The 20,740-nt window shown below is 40.1% G+C and overlaps 4 protein-coding genes across 4 annotated transcripts in view; 3 read left to right on the top strand and 1 right to left on the bottom strand.

The window, feature by feature from the left end:
* The window catches only part of LOC139214322 (bcl-2-related ovarian killer protein homolog B-like), a 130,010-nt gene that overhangs the window by 99,242 nt on the left and 10,028 nt on the right, over nucleotides 1–20,740 (top strand). The gene's annotated exons all lie outside the window — the stretch shown is intronic.
* LOC139214485 (uncharacterized) lies at nucleotides 1,494–5,738 on the top strand. Its single transcript, XM_070845353.1, has 6 exons — nucleotides 1,494–1,902; nucleotides 2,784–2,966; nucleotides 3,074–3,331; nucleotides 4,106–4,204; nucleotides 4,547–4,564; nucleotides 4,907–5,738. Exons 1-6 carry the CDS (start codon nucleotides 1,836–1,838, stop codon nucleotides 4,990–4,992), a joined length of 711 nt encoding a protein of 236 aa, XP_070701454.1. The 5' UTR covers nucleotides 1,494–1,835; the 3' UTR covers nucleotides 4,993–5,738.
* On the top strand, nucleotides 9,215–12,480 carry cdc20 (cell division cycle 20 homolog). Its single transcript, XM_070845256.1, has 11 exons — nucleotides 9,215–9,266; nucleotides 9,622–9,835; nucleotides 9,923–10,065; nucleotides 10,151–10,247; nucleotides 10,339–10,464; nucleotides 10,667–10,863; nucleotides 10,961–11,055; nucleotides 11,139–11,376; nucleotides 11,474–11,599; nucleotides 11,718–11,835; nucleotides 11,994–12,480. The coding sequence occupies exons 2-11, from the start codon at nucleotides 9,646–9,648 to the stop codon at nucleotides 12,170–12,172; spliced, it is 1,509 nt and encodes a 502-aa protein (XP_070701357.1). The 5' UTR covers nucleotides 9,215–9,266; nucleotides 9,622–9,645; the 3' UTR covers nucleotides 12,173–12,480.
* On the bottom strand, nucleotides 14,688–17,545 carry elovl1a (ELOVL fatty acid elongase 1a). The gene is made up of 7 exons (XM_070845050.1): nucleotides 17,485–17,545; nucleotides 17,067–17,257; nucleotides 16,893–16,973; nucleotides 16,640–16,696; nucleotides 16,428–16,533; nucleotides 16,129–16,268; nucleotides 14,688–16,005 (listed from the first exon to the last, which is right to left on the bottom strand). The coding sequence occupies exons 1-7, from the start codon at nucleotides 17,543–17,545 to the stop codon at nucleotides 15,697–15,699; spliced, it is 945 nt and encodes a 314-aa protein (XP_070701151.1). The 3' UTR covers nucleotides 14,688–15,696.

Genomic DNA, 20,740 nt, shown 5'->3' with positions numbered 1-20,740 from the left:
ATCTGGGCACAGTGAGTGATCTGAGAGAGACATTAACTAAATACAGGCTCAGGGGCCACAGTTTGGCATGTTTAAACTGGTCGACACAGACAAACTGACAACCAGACAAAAACAAGCCAGGCTTTAAAATCAGAGCACTATTTCACTGTCACACTGAAGCTTGCATAAAGAGTGACAAACCCCTATTTATCAAAAATTAAACTGAAATACCATGCTGTGTTTCGCTTTGCTCATGTGTTGGAGTACAAGTCTACAAGTACCAAAATGGAAGTACTCAAGTAAAGTAAAACTGTAAACTGTGAAGTAGACTATAGTTACTAGTAGACTCTGTTATTAGTAGAGTTACTAGCAGACACAGAACTCAGTGGAGGGATTACATATCCCATCTGGCCTGGGAACGCCTCTGGATTCCCCAGAAGGAGCTGGAAAGTGTTGCTCGTGAGAGGGATGTCTGGATGTCTGCTTGACCTGTTGCCACCACAACCTGACCCTGGATAAGTGGAAGATAATGGATAGATGGATGAATGGAGTAACTTTATAAATGAATATTGTTGCATAAATGAACATAATAAGAGCTTATAAAATATGATGCTTTGTTATAGTCTAAATTCGATTACCCCCAAGCTAGAATAATAGTCCATTGACCAAAAATTAACTGGCAACTATTTTGATAGTAAAATCAAGCAATCAATTAATGGAGAAAATAATCTGCAGATTAATCAAAATGAAAATAATCATGAGACCAGTTGCTGTTGTATAGAAAACAGTTCAAAATTATCTCCACTTCAACTAACTACAACAGCAAAATCCTGCTTTTACACTGATGCATGAGTATAATAATCAGTAACAGGGACCATTTTTCACATTTTTACAACTTTACTTTCATCACTTTAAATACACCTAACTGATTATACTTACACGCTTTGGCATAAGTAACATTTAATAATACAGGACAGAGAGTATTTACAGTGTGGTATTAGTACTTTTACTGAGTTAAAATGAGCTCAATCTAAATCCAATACAACGTTAGAAAACTGTTTACCCGTTCATGCAGTTTTGAGTTATTTCTATTTTCTGCATGTCAGTGTCAGACAACACTTGTGTATTTTAAGTAACATTTTGAACGCAGGTCTACTTGTAATCATGTATTTTCACATTTCGTTATTACTACTCTTACTTAGGTAAAGGCTGAGAGTACCTCTCCCATGATTAATACCAACAACACAAATAACAGTAAGAAAATAGAAACCTTAAAAAATCCTTCATACCAACTGGCATGTCCTAGGTGTGCTCCAAACTCATTCATTTGTTTTCTCTTTTTATTTCACTGAAGTAAAGGATGTAAATAACCTCCTAAACATCTGAACATAAAGTGGTTTAATGCCACTAAAACTTGGGGTTCGGTCCTGTTTCTATGGTGATTGTGCGCTCGGTCGTTGCCACGGGGACCACGCTCTGTGAGCTGATTGAGCTAACTGTTAGCACCTGTTGAGGTCGGGGTGAGCTAGCTAGCTCAGCCCTCCAACACTCCTCCCGGGTCGGGACCTTGATAGACAGGATCTGTGAGGACCTCCCAGCCCAGCGGCAGTAAGACCAGCCTATCAGAGGCGTCCTTTTATGTCTTTTTATGTGAAAAAAAAAATCGTAAATGCGAAACTGAAATGAACCGACCTGTCAGTGTTTCTTTGGCTCCTGTCTGGGATGTAATGTCACTGCACTGGATGCGTTTAAATGGCTTAAAACAATCCTTGCTATTTATGCCTCTGGAGAGTTGTGTCCTTCCTTGACGGTTCAACAACTACTGGATTTAAAGCGGAAACCAAGCAACGCCGAAAATGCATTTTCTTGGTTTTCTTGTGCTAATGTTTTGCGACTTGTCAGTGGGCTTCCCTCTTCCAGTAGGTAAGAAGTGTTGCATTTCTTATAACTACCCGGACTGTTTCATCAACGACAAAACTGTTCAATGCACGGTAGCCTTTGTAAGCATATAGTAATCTGTACTATCTGTAGACTAATGGCTGCTCTTCATTCACTCTATCGTTCAGTTGACGCCAAGAGGAGATTCATACATATTTAAGTACTTTTATCTGTAGTTTTCACAGACACAACTGACTCTCAAACACATTAAACACCTGCAGAATGTTAAACAAACAGCCCTGTAAATCATTTATGTGACATTTAGAGTTCAGTGTTTGCCTACACTGTCATTAGTTTTATTTAAGAGTGTGAGTGAATGTTGTATTAGACTGAATTACACTGAGAGTTTAGTTTATCAGCCAATCTTATTATGTACAAGGAAACGCCTCCTGAAGTTAAATGAGCTTGTTTGTGATCGTGCCAACAAAAACTAATTACTTAAAAAAAAAAAAAAAAAGTTGTAGGTCTCTTGTGTTGGATTGCATTAGATTGCACATCCGGGCCTTAGAAAGCTGGTGGCGCAGTGTAGACTGCTTTTTATTCCACTAAAAATGCATCAGCTAGTTATGTCACAGATTAAAAATCACTATGCACAATGCATTTCTACCAACATTACAACATTCACATTATGTAAAAGCACTAATAATTTAGCACACTGAAAATGATGATCAGAATAAGTGCTCATACTAATGGTTTTAGTTATATTTATTTTTTGCAAAGTAAAATATTAAATTAGTAGGTGTTGCTGCTGTTACTGAAGGATTTGAGTATTTTCTGCATGTTAAATTTCATTTTATGGAGGATCTGTCATATAACCTGAACACATTGCTACAGGAGGGATTTGTGTTTTGGTTGTCTCCCATTAGATACCATCATCGTTCAGATCCAGCAGTGGGGAGTGGTGGGTGCTCAGCGGGTGGTGGAGCAGGTCCTTCTCAATGGAGTCTCTCTTACTGGCCCAAGCCAAGAGGTTGACAGCATTATTCAAACCATGTCAGCTGATTCACTCCTTCCAGCCCTCCAGTCTGTCAACCAGACGTCAGAGTGGAGTAAGCAAATCATCATGTACCAGTAATAAACATAATCACCATGAAAATGGACATAACCAAAACATCAACTCACGGTCTGTTAATATCCTTTTTATATTACTCCCTAGGAAACCACACTGTCCTTCGCTCACGTGAATGCATACTGGAGGGGTCTCAGCTGCACTGGACTGACCGCGTGTTCTGTGATGGGAAGGTCTATCTGACTCTGGACCACACTGACGTGTGGACAGCCCACGTGCCGCAAGCAGTGGCCCTCAAAGTGTTGTGGGACCAGGAAGTGGAGCGCACCAAGACGGAGAGGATCCACCTTCAGGAGGGATGCATCAAGCTGATAAGAGAACTGAGGCTCTCTGAGGAGCAGTCAGGTATATGTTCTCTCTGACTTGAAAGATAAGATATTCCTTTATTCATCCCATGACAGGGAAATTTTTTCATATTTTAACGGCCATTAAACTGAGAGTGTGAAACCTAATGAGGGCATGTTACCCACAAAGTAGTGCTTCATACTACAGTATTGTGCTGTGGACTCCAGCATCACAATCAAATGGCTTGATATTAACTTTACCTTTTTTAACTATACATTATATTGGAGCAAGCATTATGGTGCAAAATGATTAATTATAGCAATTATAATACTTAAAATAAATTAATATACAGCAATTTCGTCCCTAAGTGCATTTTGATTTCAGGTCTTATTTGATGCTCTCACTTAGTTCTCTGCCTGTGATGTGAATGATCGGGTGCTTTATTGCAAGGCAGGACCCATTCTATGTTATTTATTCACTGTTATTTTCATTGTAATGTTAAAGAGAACGGATAGAATTAATCACACTATTAGATAGCACCATTTCTGGGTCCATAACTGTACTTGTCTAGTAGTTTTCACTGTTTCTGGGGTTGAAAATCAGGGAAGAAAAGCCTGAATACTGCTGGTGGCTGTCGAGTGTAGAGGCAGCTGATGGCATTTGACTGAGTCATATGACACAAGGGGTGCTAGAAAATACAAGGGTTATATTGGGGTAAAACATGAGTTTGTGGTGGCTACAGTCCACCTCCGCATACAGTATCCATAGATTTCCCAGAAGTTCCCAGTTTTGTTGACATGCAGTCGGGTTACAGTTTTTGGAATGTTTTCCTAGATCCAGTGACTCCTTTGCCTCAGTTTCTGATCCCAGTTTTGGCAGCCCTGGCATTTACTGGACTAATCTTAGTCAGCCTCCTTATCTCCAAAAACCCGGGTGAGTAAATGGAGACTTTCTTTTTACATTTGGGTGACGATGATGAAACAGCCTGTAACCACTGTTGCATACTTAACTCGAAAGCAGCCTCCATGATGCAGCAAAATGATTTCTATAAAAGAGTGAAATATACAGTCTTGTGCTGCATAATGTCAGCGAACGGCATCATCAGTTCAATCTCCCCATCTGCTTTCATTTAATAGCTCATTCACCCTCATGACGTGCAGCATAACTTTGGTTTATTTTAAAACGTGGCCTGTCACATGATTTTGGTATGAAGCCTCATACTCACGGGAATATAAAGCATAGTCATGTGTTTTGTCTTTCTCACTCTCTGCCTAGGTTTGAGGCACCCTGGAGGTAAGAAAACAACGATCCCTATGTTTTCCACCTCAGTCACCGTAGACCGTTCAGTTAACAGTCAAGGGAGAAGATTGACCAAGAGTTAAATATTAGACAAACTCAACCACATACCCTTAGGATGAGCATGTCATTTTTTTTTTCAAGTAATTGCTGTGTCAGTCATGTGGTTTTGACAGTCCTGCTTCACTCAGTGATATAAAATGCACAATGTGAATCACTTTTTACGACTGAATATGACTGCAATTGCCAGGTCATCTGGTGACATAAGGATGACAGCATTTTTTTTTTTTTGTTTGTCATGAATGTCGTCCTAATCTGTGCTCTTTGATTTCCTCACAGGTGTTATTGGCTCAATTATACATTACCCTAAGGACATGACTGAAATGGCTCCAGAGATAAAGGACAGCGGTTACCGAACCTTATAATTCAAATCTCCAGCTGATTAACAGGCTCGTGCTCGAGATCCCTACTCCAGTTCTATTGAATGTCCACTTATTGATTCAACACTTGTCCCTCTGTGTGTGGACAGTGATGCTCCATGAATGTAACCAAACAACAGCTGAACAACCAACAGCTCGCTGTGTGAAACGTGTGTGTGGTCTGGATTAAACCACATTGTTTTATGCACTTTAATGCATGTTCACACTTTACACTGTATTGTGCTTTTATTGAATTCACTTAATACTTGGGCCTCTGCAAGAATATATAAATAACATAAATATATTCACGTACAAGCAATAATATACAAGGTTCCTTTTGCACAATGAATAACAGTAGGTGCAGACATTTTCACCAGTCATAGTTTCTGGACTAAGCTACTCAAGTAAACAACTTTATATGGAAATGTATGATAAATGTTTTCAACATTGTACATATAATATAGTATATAATGCAAGTTAAACAGACTATGTCACAAATTGTCTTTGAGTCCGTAGATAAAGCCCTTCTGAAACAGAGTTTTTAAACCACTGATAGACTAATCACGCTGAAACTCTGCCAAACACTGGATGGACTAAATGTATCCAAAGAGCCAGACTGTGCTTTGAGATGCCATCCTTTATGGATAAATATTTTCATACTTCTTTGCGATACTGTACATTGCTGGCACTGTATGTTTTTGTTATTCATATCAAATTGACTTTAAATAAAGAGATTTCTATGTCACATTTTATTTTCTTTTGGCAGTTTCTTTTTTTTATTGATGTCAGGCTACCTTAATCTGTGGTATAAGAATTAGATATTAGAGTTTCACTACAGTATATTCCAAAAGATGTAAAAAGGTAGCACATGTTAAATTTCCAAGTCAAGAGGAACAAAATACTCACATTTCTTGTTTATTTGGCTTACATCACAATAGGAAAATGTTTATGCATTTCGGCACAAAGCCTTTTTCAGAGCATTTAGATTGTACAAGTTAAGTTTCGGTGATAAACTGTTTCTTTGTAGTATTGTGCTCTGCCTCATAAATGAGTGATATCATCAATATTAAGACTTTTGAGAACACTGGTGTTCAGGTTTGTGATACTTTTCATGATGGGTTTTCATTTGGTTCATTTCAAGAAATGATTGCTCCAAATCTCTGGGAAAAAGAAGGAAATAATGGTCAAAAGCAAAAGGAGCTGCCTCAGATTATCCTCCTGCTTTCCTGGCACATGTACAACCCCTGGCAAAAATTATGGAATCACCAGTCTCGGAGGATGTTCATTCAGTTGTTTAATTTTGTAGAAAAAAAGCAGATCACAGACATGACACAAAACTAAAGTCATTTCAAATGGCAACTTTCTGGCTTTAAGAAACACTAAAAGAAATCAAGAAAAAAAGACGTGGTAGTCAGTAACAGTTACTTTTTTAGACCAAGCAGAAGGAAAAAATTATGGAATCATTCAGTTCTGAGGAAACAATTATGGAATCATGAAAAAAACAAACAACAAAAGAACACTTCAACACACCACTAGTACTTTGTTGCACCACCTCTGGCTTTTATAACAGCTCACAGTCTCAGAGGCATGGACTTAATGAGTGACAAACAGTACTCTTCATCAATCTGGCTCCAACTTTCTCTGATTGCTTTTGCCAGATCAACCTGCAGATCTTTGCAGGTTAGAGCCTTGTTATGGACCATTTTCTTCAACTTCCACCACAGATTTTCAATTGGATTGAGATCTGGACTATTTGCAGGCCATGACATTGACCTTATGTGTGTTTCTTCAAGGAATGTTTTCACAGTTTTTGCTCTATGGCAAGATGCATTATCCTGAAAAATGATTTCATCATCCCCAAACGTCCTTTCAATTGATGGGATAAGAAAAGTGTCCAAAATGTCAACGTAAACTTGTGCATTTATTGAAGATGTAATGACAGCCATCTCCCCAGTGCCTTTACCTGACATGCAGCCCCATATCATCAATGACTCAATCATCAATTTGCATGTTTTCATCAGGCAGTCGTCTTCATAAATCTCATTGGAACGGCACCAAACAAACGTTCCAGCATCATCACCTTGCCCAATGCAGATTCGCGATTCATCACTGAATATGACTTTCATCCAGTCATCCACAGTCCACGATTGCTTTTCCTTAGCCCATTGTAACCTTGTTTTTTTCTGTTTAGGTGTTAATAATGGCTTTCGTTTAGCTTTCCTGTATGCAAATCCCATTTCCTTTAGGTGGTTTCTTACAGTTCGGTGACTTCAGTTTCTTCTCATTTGTTCCTCATTTGTTTTGCTGTGCATTTTCTGTTTTCAAGACATATTGCTTTGAGTTTTCTGTCTTGACGCTTTGATGTCTTCCTTGGTCTACCAGTATGCTTGCCTTTAACAACCTTCCCATGTTGTTTGTACTTGGTCCAGATTTTAGACACAGCTGACTGTGAACAACCAACATCTTTTGCAACATTGCGTGATGATTTACCTTCTTTAAGAAGTTTGATAATCCTCTCCTTTGTTTCAATTGACATCTCTTGTGTTGGAGCCATGATTCATGTCAGTCCACTTGGTGCAACAGCTCTCCAAGGTGTGATCACTCCTGTTTAACTGCAGACTAATAAGCAGATCTAATCTGATGCAGGTGTTAGTTTTGGGAATGGAAATTTACAGGGTGATTCCATAATTGTTTCCTCAGAACTGAATGATTTTTTCCTTCTGCTTGGTCTAAAAATGTAACTGTTACTGACTACCACGTCTTTTTTTCTTGATTTCTTTTAGTGTTTCTTGAAGCCAGAAAGTTGCCATTTGAAATGACTTTAGTTTTGTGTCATGTCTGTGATCTGCTTTTTTTCTACAAAATTAAACAACCGAATGAACATCCTCCGAGACTGGTGATTCCATAATTTTTGCCAGGGGTTGTAGTCCTTCAAGACACTGATGGACCAGATGTGATAGTTTTTGGTGAGGGTTAGTCAGAGACAGGATGTTCCCTTTGAGCTGCTGAGTGGAGTCCGTGTAGAGCCAGCATCTCATTTGTCTCTTTATGGTGCTTCCAAGATAGCTGTGTCAGATTAAACTTTGGATGTCAAGGTTAATCAACAATGAAGTGCTCACTTGATTCATTTTAGTTTCACTTTATATCTAAAAGCAGATTTAAGATATCAACAGACGTTTAGTAGAAGTCCTCTGAGAATGTCTTATTTACAGTATTTTCAGGTGATAATGATTGTTTATTCACACAGCCATCATTTTATTTGTCACTGTATGTCTCTTCCTTAGAGACCATCCATATTATGCATGAGGTGAAATTTTCACCTAATTGATCAATAATTTAATCCTATTCATCTAATTTATTACACTTAATCATGTAATCACTATTGGCTTCTGATCAAAGAGCAAAAAACAAATACTTTCTCTGATTCTAGCATCACAATGGCAAGAGCATTTACTTTTAATCAACTATATGATAATCATGGCATGTAAAGTACAGCAGAGTCTATGTCAACATTACTACTCAGGGTGAAGTCACTCTGTTTTTAATGGGCTGTGAATGGCTTAACCATTTCTCACACACTCTCCTGAAGATCTGACAGTAAATCACCAAGTGATTAATTGTCAATATGTCTGTTTTGAATAAATAGATCCAGGGTAACTTAATTATAAATGGATCTTAAAATATATCGTATCATATCACATATCATATATTTTATTTTATTTTAAATCACCAACGACACATTACATTTTTTGCAATGTGATAAAATAAAAAACAAACATTTGATAACTGTCTGTCTAACATTTCAAGGTGAGGCAACCTACACTAAATCTGTTCACAGAAAGTGTAGACTTGTGTTATATTCATAGACTGTATAAATCTTTCATATATTTTTGATATATCTTTTATACAGTCTTTGGTTGCTTTCCCTGTTTTTATTTTTCATGTTTCGCTTGTCTAAACCACAGCCCTGCTGGCATCTTTTGGCCTGTAGTTGGCGACTGAGCTTTTTTTTTTTTTTTTTTGGGGGGGGGGGTGCAGGGGGATGTCTTCCGGTGTTGGTGTCTCCGGAAGTTTTCTTCCACCAATCACATGAGCGCATTCATAAGCGTTGCCATAACAATGCCATGCCCATAACGGCAGCGCCTTGAACGAACCAATCGTAGAAGCGCATTGTGGCATTTAAACCGTGTGGCGTCATCCTGACGAAATTCAAAAATCCAGAGAGCGACAGAGAGACGGTGAAAGGCTGTACCCGTTGTGGTCCACGTTTTGTTCAACTGGTGAGGCATTTTTGTTTAAAGTGTCACTTTTTAAGTCAGTTATCAACCGGGTTGTGTTAAGGGTTCAGTTGTCGACGTACCGGTTACTAAACTAAAAGCGGTTAATGCTATCTTGTGTTGGTTTATTTTAGCGTGCAGCTAACTATCATATGGTGCCTAGTAATACGGTGGTTTAGCCAACGAGAAACTATTCCTTGTTTTCTCCTTTGTTTTCCTTAAAATATGTGTTAACTGGCTCACATCAGCCACTAAAGCGGTGCTAACATTAACCCTGGGATCTTAGCGTTAGCATTGGCCACCTATTGTTGTTCACTAACGTTACATTAATGCTGTTTCTCTCTTCCCTGGTGTGCAGGTCGTGTTTTAAAACCTTGAGAAAATGGCGCAGTTTGGCTTTGAGAACGACATCCACAGCATCTTGAAGCTGGACATGCCCATCACAAACGCTCCCATGGCGAGGTGGCAGAGAAAGGCCAGCTCATCAAACACATCCGCCCTGAATGGGCTGTCGCCTGGAAAATCTACCAATGTGTCTCTGAGCTCATCCAAGACGCCCAGCAAAACACCAGGTAATGTGTACCTGTGGTAGTCCTGCAACTTTAGATTTAACAATGCTCTGCAGATGTTAACCACTGGGTTCTATTTTTATATTGAAGGCAAAAATAAAAAGCAAACACCCTCCAAGATGGGAGGAGATCGCTTCATCCCCACCAGAAACTCCAAACAAATGGATGTGGCAACTTTCCTGCTCACAAAGGAGAATGAGTGTGTGGACACAAACAACCCAGCAGGAACAGCAGTAAGTTAACTTAACAATCTCCCTTTATGATCCTATCTGTAAACTTAAGAATTGTACTAATTTATGGTGCATCTGTCTTTTAAAGGAAAGCCAGAAAGCCTGGTCTGTGTCACTAAATGGATACAACATTGAAGATGCAAAGATCCTGCACCTTGGAGGGAAGCCACTGAATGCACCAGAAGGTAAGTACGTTGGTGTGCTGACATGGTGCTCGGCAAGATTATTGCATAGTAAGAAAGTAAATTTTATGTTTAAGTTTTTTCTAATTTCCAGGCTATCAGAACAACTTGAAAGTCCTCTACAGTCAGGCTACAACTCCTGCATCAGTCAAAAAGACGAGATACATATCCTCAACTCCTGACAGAATCTTAGATGCTCCTGAGCTGCGCAATGATTTTTGTAAGTTTGGCTCTCTACAGGTTTTTCCCTAATAACAATCACGCATGTTTGATCTCTGATAATGACAATATTTGCATAATTTCACGTCTTGGATTCACAGTAATATTTATCAAAGATCCCTAAATTGGTCTTTATACTACATATAAAGATTCATACATATTTGATTAACTAGCAACCATTGATTTCATTATCTTTTTCTCAGATTTGAATCTACTTGACTGGAGCAGTAGAAATGTTCTTGCTGTGGCGCTTCATAACAGTGTTTACCTGTGGGATGCCACTCAAGGAGACATCACTCTTCTCATGAAGTTGGAGCGTGACGAGGACTACATCTGCTCACTGTCCTGGACCAAAGAGGGGAGCTACCTAGCTATCGGCACCAGTGACTGCAAAGTTCAGGTCAGTGTGCTGATGGAAACGCCGCCTTACTTCATGACAGCACATGGAAGTCAAAGAATTATCTTTTATTTAATGGAACCTTTTTTTTTCGGTTTAGTTGTGGGACGTTGATAACCAAAAGCGTCTTCGCAGCATGGCCAGCCATACAGCGAGAGTTAGTAGCCTGAGCTGGAATGACCATGTTCTCTCCAGGTATGGTTGTTTCCTCGTCTGATACAAAAAGGAAAAAAGTAGATTTGTGTGGTCGTACTAAAATGTAATGTTTCCCTCCCTAGTGGGTCGAGGTCAGGACACATCCACCATCATGATGTGAGGGTGGCAGACCATCACATCTTCACACTCGCTGGTCACTCGCAGGAAGTGTGCGGGCTGCAGTGGTCTCCTGATGGCCGATACCTGGCCAGTGGAGGCAATGACAACCTGGTGTGTGTTTGGCCCCGTGTGCAGGAGGGCAGCGTCAGCAATAACAGCCAGGCAGTCCGCTGCTGGAGTGAACATCAAGGAGCTGTCAAGGTGAGTTGCTTCATATGTGAGCTAATGAACAGAATTTGTTTTTCCTGAGCATTGACGGTGTAAAGTTTGAAACTCACTTTGGATGTTATTATTCTAGGCTTTGGCCTGGTGTCCATGGCAGCCAAACATCCTTGCATCTGGAGGTGGTACCAGTGACCGTCACGTTCGCATCTGGAATGTAAACAGTGGCTCCTGCATCAGTTCACTTGACACTCAGTCGCAGGTCAGTACACACTTTCAGACGTCTGTTTCAATGTTCAGACTCAGTTGAAAATGTACTTAAGTTTTAAATTACACCCAACATGGACCTTTCCTCAAATTCCTACATAACTGCTTTTCAGATCTCGTCACTGGTGTTTGCACCCAACTACAAAGAGCTGGTCTCTGCTCATGGATATGCCCACAACAATGTTGTCATCTGGAAGTACCCGTCTCTCACCAAGGTTGCAGAGCTCAACGGTAAGTTGTGTGGTGATGACAAGGCATGCAATTTACATGTTAACACGGTTTGTTGTGTGTGTGGTTTTTTTTTTTTTTTTTTTTTTTACAAAAGTCCTGAGAACTGCAAACTACTGTTCATGCTCTCTGCTGGTCTAAACAAATGCTTTTTATTTTAGGCCACGAGGACAGAGTTCTCAGTTTGACTCTGAGCCCAGATGGCTCGACTGTTGCGACGGTCGCCGGAGACGAGACCATTCGTCTGTGGAAGAGCTTCGAAGTGGATCCTATTAAGAAGAAGGCCAAAGAAAGGCTGGTCAAATCGACTAGCAGTGTCATTCATCAGTCGATCAGATAATTGGTTTTGTCTTTGAGATCTCCTCTTTTGATCTATGCTGAATGAGAGATGTGCAAATGTTTTATTTAATCCATAATAAAGATTTCCACCCAGTGTTTTAGCCATACTTGGAACTTGTTGCTCCTATTGGTAGAAGAATGGTTGTTACTCTCTTTTCATACAGGTCTGCTAATGTGGTAAAAGTGATGAGTGTTCGGCTTTTAAACAATACTTTTTTTCTTTTTGTATTTATGACAGTCACTTGATTTTTATAATCGGGATGCATTGTAGCCTATACAGTGAACTGGATTATGATTTGATTTGATCCCTGAATGACTTACTTTTTTTTTTTTTTTTTTTTTCCCTTCTACCCTGTGCTTGTGTTAATTAAATGGTATGCGGGGCTTTGAAAGATCAATTCAAAGTGTGCTTACAGTGAGCCCTTTTACATTGATGTCCACCAGTGACTTCGTGACACCTTCCAAACCAACAGAAGAAAAACTCCTGTAAACATCACTGTATCTGAGGTTGACCTTAAACCTGCTGTATACTGTTTGTGGTTTTATCATAAAGTTCAGTGTGACAGATTTCTATGGCTCAGAACTTTACTTAAACTTTTAGTGTATGTTCTTTTCAATGCGACACAGCAAATTGGCACTGATTCTGTGTTAGCTGCTGTTGCATATTTGACAGAATTTAATTGCCTCAGTGCATGTAGGGAACCCATCAAACACACCTTCTCCTAGTACGCTGTATGACACGCCCGCTGTGGGAGGCTAAGACACTTGGTTCCAGCTGATCCTGTTTGTTTTGACAGCAACAAAGTCCAGTTAAGATGAGATAAGATAAGATAAACCTTTATTTGTTCCACACTGGGGAAATTTGCAGCAGCAAAGATAAGTTAAGCAGGTGCCTGTATAATATAAATAGAATAAAAAAGCTATGCAGTATATAACAAAGAGATTGCACTGTAGTAGAATGGATGAAGTGATGAATTATTGCACCAGTCAGAAAAACAGTATTGCATGTACTTCAATGAGGATAAGATATTTTGTGCATGAGTCCAGTTGAATTAATAGTTCTGATTGTACAGTCTAACAGCAGCAGGCAGGAAGAGTTTGCGGTACCTTTTCTTCGCACATGGTGGGTGGAACAGCCGGTTGCTGAAGGAGCTGCCTAGTGCTAACATAGTGTCCTGGAGAGGGTGGGATGTGTTGTCCAGCAGGGAGGACAGCTTAGCCATCATCCTCCTGTCTTCCACCACCTCCACTGAATCTAGTGGGCATCCTAGTACAGAGCTGGCCCTCCTCACCAGTGTATCCAGTCTCTTTCTATCCCTGGATGTGACACCGCTGGCCCAGCAGACTATTCCATAAAAGATGGCAGATGCTACCACAGAGTCATAGAAGGTCCTGAGGAGAGGGCCCTGCACTCCAAAGGACCTCAGCTTCCTGAGTAGGAACAGTCTGCTGTTTCCCTTTTTAATTAAAGCATCTGTATTGTCTGACCAGTCCAGTTTATTGTTCAGGTGAACACCCAGGTACTTGTAAGATGGTACAATCTCTATGTCTGTTCCCTGGATGCTCACTGGTGTGGGTGGAGAGCATCTGCGCCTGCTGAAATCCACCACCAGTTCCTTGGTTTTCCCCGTGTTGATCTGGAGGTGGCATTCTGCTGCATTTTAAACCCCTCCATGTTCAGATTTAGTCAGATGCTGACTCAAAGTGACGGCACAACAACAATCCGACTGTTTCTTTGTGTAAAGACAGTGTTGTTGGCTCTCCCCTTTTGATATTTTGAAAAGTGAAACTGCTACTCAGGATAAAATATTAACACGTAGATTTAGATCCACAATGTTTCCTTTTGATATGCCATTTGTTGTCATTAGTACATTTTACAGTATCCTGTGTTAGCTGAGATAGATGTACCATCGGGTGGGAAGTTTTGATCTCTTTTTACTTTTGATTATGATCTGACATAATCAAGTTATATGTGTCTATGCTGCAAATCATCACATTGCAGAATATTAGTATATGTGATCAGTACTGAATACAGAAAGTTTGCAGGTTATTTAAAATGGAGGGAGGTTCCGTCGTGTGCAGAGTTTTAACTCGTAAGTCTCACCTGTGCAACTAGTGTCATGGATTGGTCCACCATCAAACCACAGGGTGAATTTATCAGTGAAATCATTTGTTGGATCAGAAGTCTCCATAAATTGTAACTATAAATGGATGGAAACTTCATTTATCAGTGCGTTACTGGTAGCAAGAGCATAAAGAACAACTCCAGCTCATTTGTGTTTTCTATTTTGTGTCATTTTTAGCTAAAGGTGTGTTTATGCCTGTGCACATTTTTATCATCAAGTGTTTCAATGGGCCTCTATTAGACTAGTTGGACCCATGTGGTGTACACAATTATAAAAATAGCAATTTGGTCATTTTCTTTTTTGGTGAAACATTTGGAAACAAAATTACAAAACATTTAGAGGTTTTTTTTATTTCTGTTTTAAGTCAGAAACAGGTAAATCTATTGCACATTGTGAGGGTTAACTGGAACATATAAACAGCTCCTAGATGCAGAGCATCTGCATCTAAACATTTCTTTTTATCTATTTTTGTGTCAAATGTCAGATATTTTAAACAGGCTAGCATTGCTTCAGAACTAGCTCATCCTTCCACTGTCATCACATGTGTAATCAACAACAGCAGTAAAAACACTGGTAGGTTTATCAATCAGTACAGACATTCTGCAGTGACATTCAGAAACAGCCATCTACAGTGTACTTTTTATTCAGTTCCAATTGTCTGACCATACAGACTTGCAAAATGCAGAATGGCTTAATATGGACATTAACACATAGAGATTAGTGTATATGTCACTACCCAATTATGCAAAAATTGCAAAAGCATCAATACTGTAATATACAGTATAAAATCTCTTTTTTTACAATTCTTAAAATTGAAAAACTGGTGTGTTATGTTTCTTACAAAGTGCACACCATAACTGCTTTCCAAATGACACAGACCGTTACCTAAAACTTGTTTTATTTCAAAAGATAAATTAAAAAAAAAAAAAACAGAAAAAAAACTATATATATTTGACATTTACATTGAAAACATTGTGGCAGTTATTTCATTGTGCTAGCCTTCAGTGGAAACTGTACAATCCCCCCCAAGCAACAAGGGTCATACCTGGTAAACAGTAGTTAGTGTAGGTCAAGCTTGTGTGGGTCAGGCCTGAGTCGAAGAATACTATCAGTGAGAAAATGAGCACCAATCTTCATACAGTGTTCATCACAGTTAATAGTTTTCACAATAACTAACATTTAACAATGTGGTAAGATCACCAGCAAAACACAACACGCCATTCATATCCCAACAAGTGTGTGGAAGAGAAAGAGTTAGATAGAAATTCATGTAGTTTAAAAGTAGCATATTGAAATCTTTGTCATTCCAAAATGCTTCTAGATGTGGTGTATGACACATTTAAGGCAGCTCTGTAGAGCCTCCTTGTATATCTACTGCTCATTTCCAGAGTCACTAGATTTAGATTTCCTTTACTTTGCCCAATAAGATTTTGCCGTTGGTGTGGTGGTGCCCATTCCCATTCTCCATGTGCTTGCCGTTGGCCACCACGGTGATGGGTTCACTTGTGGAGCCGTTCTGCTTTGACTTGTCCTGTGTGTTAGGGAGCCGCTTGCCCTTTACGTACGCCTGTATCCAAAAGTTGGAGAAGAGGAGGAAGAAGAACATGCCATACATCCAAATGAGGTGAATCCAGAGGGGAACCTGGTAGTCACACTTTTCGATGAAGTAGTACTGGCTGATGTGAATGGAGACCAAAACAAACTGAGTCTGTAGAGCAGAGAAAGGACAGATATCGGTATTAAAAACCAAATTCTAACTCAGAGCCATTGTGCAATCAAATATGCAATATTATGTCATTAGAAATAAAGAATTTAAAAAAAAGGAACATACAAGCTGGATGGCGGTTATGTACTTCTTCCACCACAGGTACTTCTGGAAGCGAGGCCCTGCAGCAGAGAGTCCGTAGTAGGAGTACATGATAACGTGGACGGTTGCATTCACCATGGCATGGAAGGAGCCCATTCCTCCAGCTTGAGAGTGAAAAAAAAAACAAAACAAAAAACACACGTTTCATCAGACATTTTTATGCAACTGATCTCCCAAGTTTAATGTTTTGGCCTTGTACCCTCAAGGCTCGGTCTAAAATCCTCTGTTTATGTAGAATATGTTTGCATGTTGTGTAACCTCACCAGGAGTCAAGGTGACGCCCCACCACCATGACCAGGGCATGAAGGAGTGATGGAATACGTGCAGAAACGTGATCTGGCTTTGTTTCTTCCTCAGTACAAAGAATACCTGAAATTAAACGGAACAAGGTAAAGTTAACGTGCACAGAAGATGATTAAAAAGTCACTTGAATGGCCAAAAAAACAAAAGTGCTTTGAGCAATGGAATCGCTTACTGTGTCAAGGAGTTCGATGTATTTGGAAAAATAAAACAACCAAGCCACTCGAACCATCTGGGGGAAGGAAAAGAAGTGATGTCATATTTAAATATCGAACTGAGGACAATCGCCAATGGACACTAATCCTTATTCCTTGAGTGTTCAGAGCAGTGCTAAACTCTGCATCGAGTCTGTTTAAGACCCAACAGGTTGGATCAGAGAGGGAGAGCTCCTCTGCTCTGAAGACGAAATGAACAATTTACTGTCTTACCCGAAGAGCCTGTGGGCTGTCTGAGGTGTCAATGAGGTCACATCTCCACGTAAAGGTGGTGGCCCATCCCGACATCAAGAACTAGGTGTCAGAAACACATCAGCAGCTGTTATTAACGTCTCCACAGCTAGCGCCACGGGTGATTTTAGTCAAGCTGTCAATCATTTATCTTACCTCATACACTATGTAGGCGTTCAGTAAAACCATGCCGAGGTTGTAGATGACCATGGCTGTGTTGAGACGGAAGGCCTTGCGGTTTGCCATCAGGCGAGGTCCAATGTACAGTGAGAAGATGACGTAGGCTATCAGGATGGTGGTCATCTGTACGGGGCCCTGCATCAGGGGGTAGTCTCTGACTCGGGCATCTGGGGGGGAACAAAAACACACACTCCTCATTGTCTCAGCATATATACAGAGATCTGGGGCAGTAAATGTAGTTTATACACACGTTTTGGGCAGATTCATGGGGTAGTTTAGGCAAAATAAAGTGTATTTTTAAAACTTTACAAAATATTTCACTATTACATCACCAGTTATTTGTTATATTTTGATACCAGCAGAAGTGTAAATCTATATAGACAAAGACACTTACCGATTCTCATTTGTAGATAATTATGGAATCTTAAAATGTTTGATACAGCGTCTCGCAGCATGGTGACTGCTTGCTTCTTTTCCTAATGAACCCCTGGAAAAACAAGAAAAAGACAATGAGAGAGATGAAGCGGAGCTGAAAGCGAGGTTGGCTGGGCAGGTGAGCTACAAAGCGACCTGTCCGCCTGCTTCCCCGCAGACTGAACAAACATGGGACAGCTGCACAGTCTCATCAAACACTCCTGAGTGCCCTTGTGTACAAGCTTTGAAAAAATACAGAGGCGCTCCCAGCACTGCCCAATCCAAAGTGTAGCATGCAAGCTAAAAATGCTAAAAAATACATGCTTCATTAAAAAGGAAGTTATTAATTCTTTCGGAAGAAAAGAAAACAGTGCCTCAGTGTCAAAAAAAATAAATCTATGAATGTCTTATGAAGGATTGTGAAACATCTGAGGTCCGCTGTCAGTCTAAAAACAATGAAAATACTCTCCTGCTGACTAACAGAGCAAGTCAAACAGGTGAGGCAAAGAACTTGGCCCTTACGGCCAGCCTAGTCAACCAACTCAGCCACCAAGATGTGAGCAGATCAGGGATATCCAGGGAGTAAAACAACAGAACAAAAGAACTTCATTTAACTAAGGCAGCAGAATGAATGATTTTCAGAATTCATTTCCTAATCCAGAGAAATCTTATTGCACTATGAGGTGGAGTCTGGATGTAGCAAGAGATACCAGTCTAACCATTTTTTTTTTTACAGGAGCAGCACAGACACAAATAAAACATGACCGCAGCTCGTTGAAACTGCTAAAATACTTGCTGCTGAATTACAAACAAGTGACTCACCCTCTGAGCACAAGTCCTCAGCACTCACTCCTGTTAGTGAGGAAAGCAGCTGCACAGCCGGGGCAGGCAGCACTCGACCCAGAGATCAGAAGCAGCAGAGAGATCAGGTGAAAACCAGGTACATGCAAAGCTACTCCACAGGTGGCAGCCTCCAGGTATCCTCAAATTTCTAATAAGTTTTTGCTAAAAATCCACCTGAAAGTCTCACAGGTAACAAATAGGGAGAGACTGAGAGAAGGAGTAAGAGAGAGATGAGTAAAACTGAGAGGCCAGCTATGATAACTACGGGACCGGGATCATTCAACTCAATTTAAACCTGTGAGCACCACTACAAACCTTGCTAGTTTCAGGACCACACCCTGTTTCAATGCTAGGCTCCACCTTCCTGTTCTCACTCAGCCTGTTTGTGATTGGACTGTCACTTCAGTGGTGGTGAAGGGGATGGAGTCAAACTGTTGAAGGCCTTGGTTAAAGGAACCAAGGCCCAGGGGAGGATGGCTCCATTGTGTGGGGGCGAAAACCAATTAATAAACCCATGAGGATAAAAAAATAAAAAAAAATAACTGTGAAACAAATATTAACTAAAGAATTTACAGGTTAAAAATCAATAATATGTGAATACTTTAAAAATAAAGTTGCTCCCTGTGCCAATCTAAAAAGATAATTTCAAAATACTGGCAAAAATGTTCCCGAAGCTTAAAAGAATTTAGGCTAAAGGTGAAATTAGATACCACACATTGAAAAACCTGATGTCACATTTTGAGCTGCCCATCCCTTCCTGCGTTGGAGCACAGAGGCTGGGTTCCCGTCCAACCCTTGCTGCTGTGACGAGCTCTCCTGTGCCTCTGGTTTTACCTGTTCCCCAAGCGCTGGTGACCATGGACGTAAGATCTGAATGAAGCTTGAAATGAAGCTTGAAATGTCCTATGTCATACGATGGCTGGAATGAAAGGAATCTGTGCACGAGAGAGATGGAGAGAGGGAGGGAGGAATCATCACTGTTTACATAGCGTTAGACAGATTGGCACATGGCAGCTCCTCAGTGACGTGCAGCTATGAAAACCATCTACATTTAATTATTAAAGGTGCGATTAATGCACAGAAGTCTCACTGCAAACATGACACTGAAAAGGGAAAGGACGGAAGAGTTGCCACAAAGCAAATTCCGGTGGGAAGAAAACAACAGTTATAGCATTTGATGCTATGCTATGCGACTTTTCCATTCTGACTGTACATACTCTTGGAGATGCATATTCCAGAGGAGGCCTAAAACTCAATCTGTGGCTACTAAATGGTCACTTTAAGGTGTGGCTCTCAGTCTCAATTGCCTTAGGTCACCAAATCTCAAATGGAAGAGAAACTCGTTAACATATTAAACAGCTCAGTTTCACTCACTGATCTCTGAAGAGGGGGATGCAGCTGTTTCTGCAAAGGAGAAACTGCACTGAAGCATTTCTTGTAAAGCTGCTGGTGTCACTAAACGCAGCCTTATGGATCTGGATAGTTACATTTACCTCATCTGTAAGTGACTGGGAAAATGATAAAGCCTGGATAAACGACATCTAACAAATATTGCTACTGTTTATGCTGCAAAAATGTGCAGAAAAAGACCAAAGCAATCAATGTTTTGAACTCAGACATGTTTTTGGCCCTGACTGAATGTGAAAGTTGGTGTCATTGTCTCTAACCACACAGTCAGCTGTTTTTCACAGCTGCCACATTACTACACACCACAATGACTCCCTGTTCTTCTCGGTCTTGTGACAGTTTAACACTGGCTTAAGTCTAGATTATGCCCAATAGGAGAATTTATCACAATGAAGCTTACAAACCACAAAACAACACAACATTGTCCGTGGCCTAGGTCTCTGTCTGACAGTGTATCCTGAGAATATTCAGCGTCCTCGAGACGTACCGGTCGTCCTCAATTAGCCAATTATGAAAAGTTAGACAGGACAGATACCCAGATGTGAAAGTCAGAGCGCGGCTGCTGAAAACGAATGAATGGACTCAACGAACAAGAATGTGGACAGCATCTGTTGGTGTGGTAGTTTATGAAAGAGCCTTAGGATTGCTCAACACTAGAGACAGAGACAAGAGCTCATAAATTCACCTTTCTGAAATGTATGGAATTTGCCGCTCTGTCAGCCTTTGTGTTGTTTGTAATGAGACAAAACTTGATTCCATGTGTGGAAAGCAGTGATGTCTAATGAAATAAGTATTATGTTTTGTGATATATTGATATTCTAATGAAATAATTACCATTTTTGGTGATATAGTATTACTCTAATGAGATAAGTGTTGTGTTTCATAGTTTGCAACATTGCTAAATTTCACTCACTACATGTTAACAACCCTTCTGACCAAAAACACGTAAGTGTCCATCTCTAAAGCCCGTTATATACTGTGGATCT

Source organism: Pempheris klunzingeri, chromosome 15 (assembly GCF_042242105.1).
Source record: "Pempheris klunzingeri isolate RE-2024b chromosome 15, fPemKlu1.hap1, whole genome shotgun sequence".
Classification (NCBI taxonomy): Eukaryota; Metazoa; Chordata; class Actinopteri; order Acropomatiformes; family Pempheridae; genus Pempheris; species Pempheris klunzingeri.
Note: the sequence above shows the minus strand (reverse complement) of the source record. Positions and strands in the feature narration are given on the sequence as shown.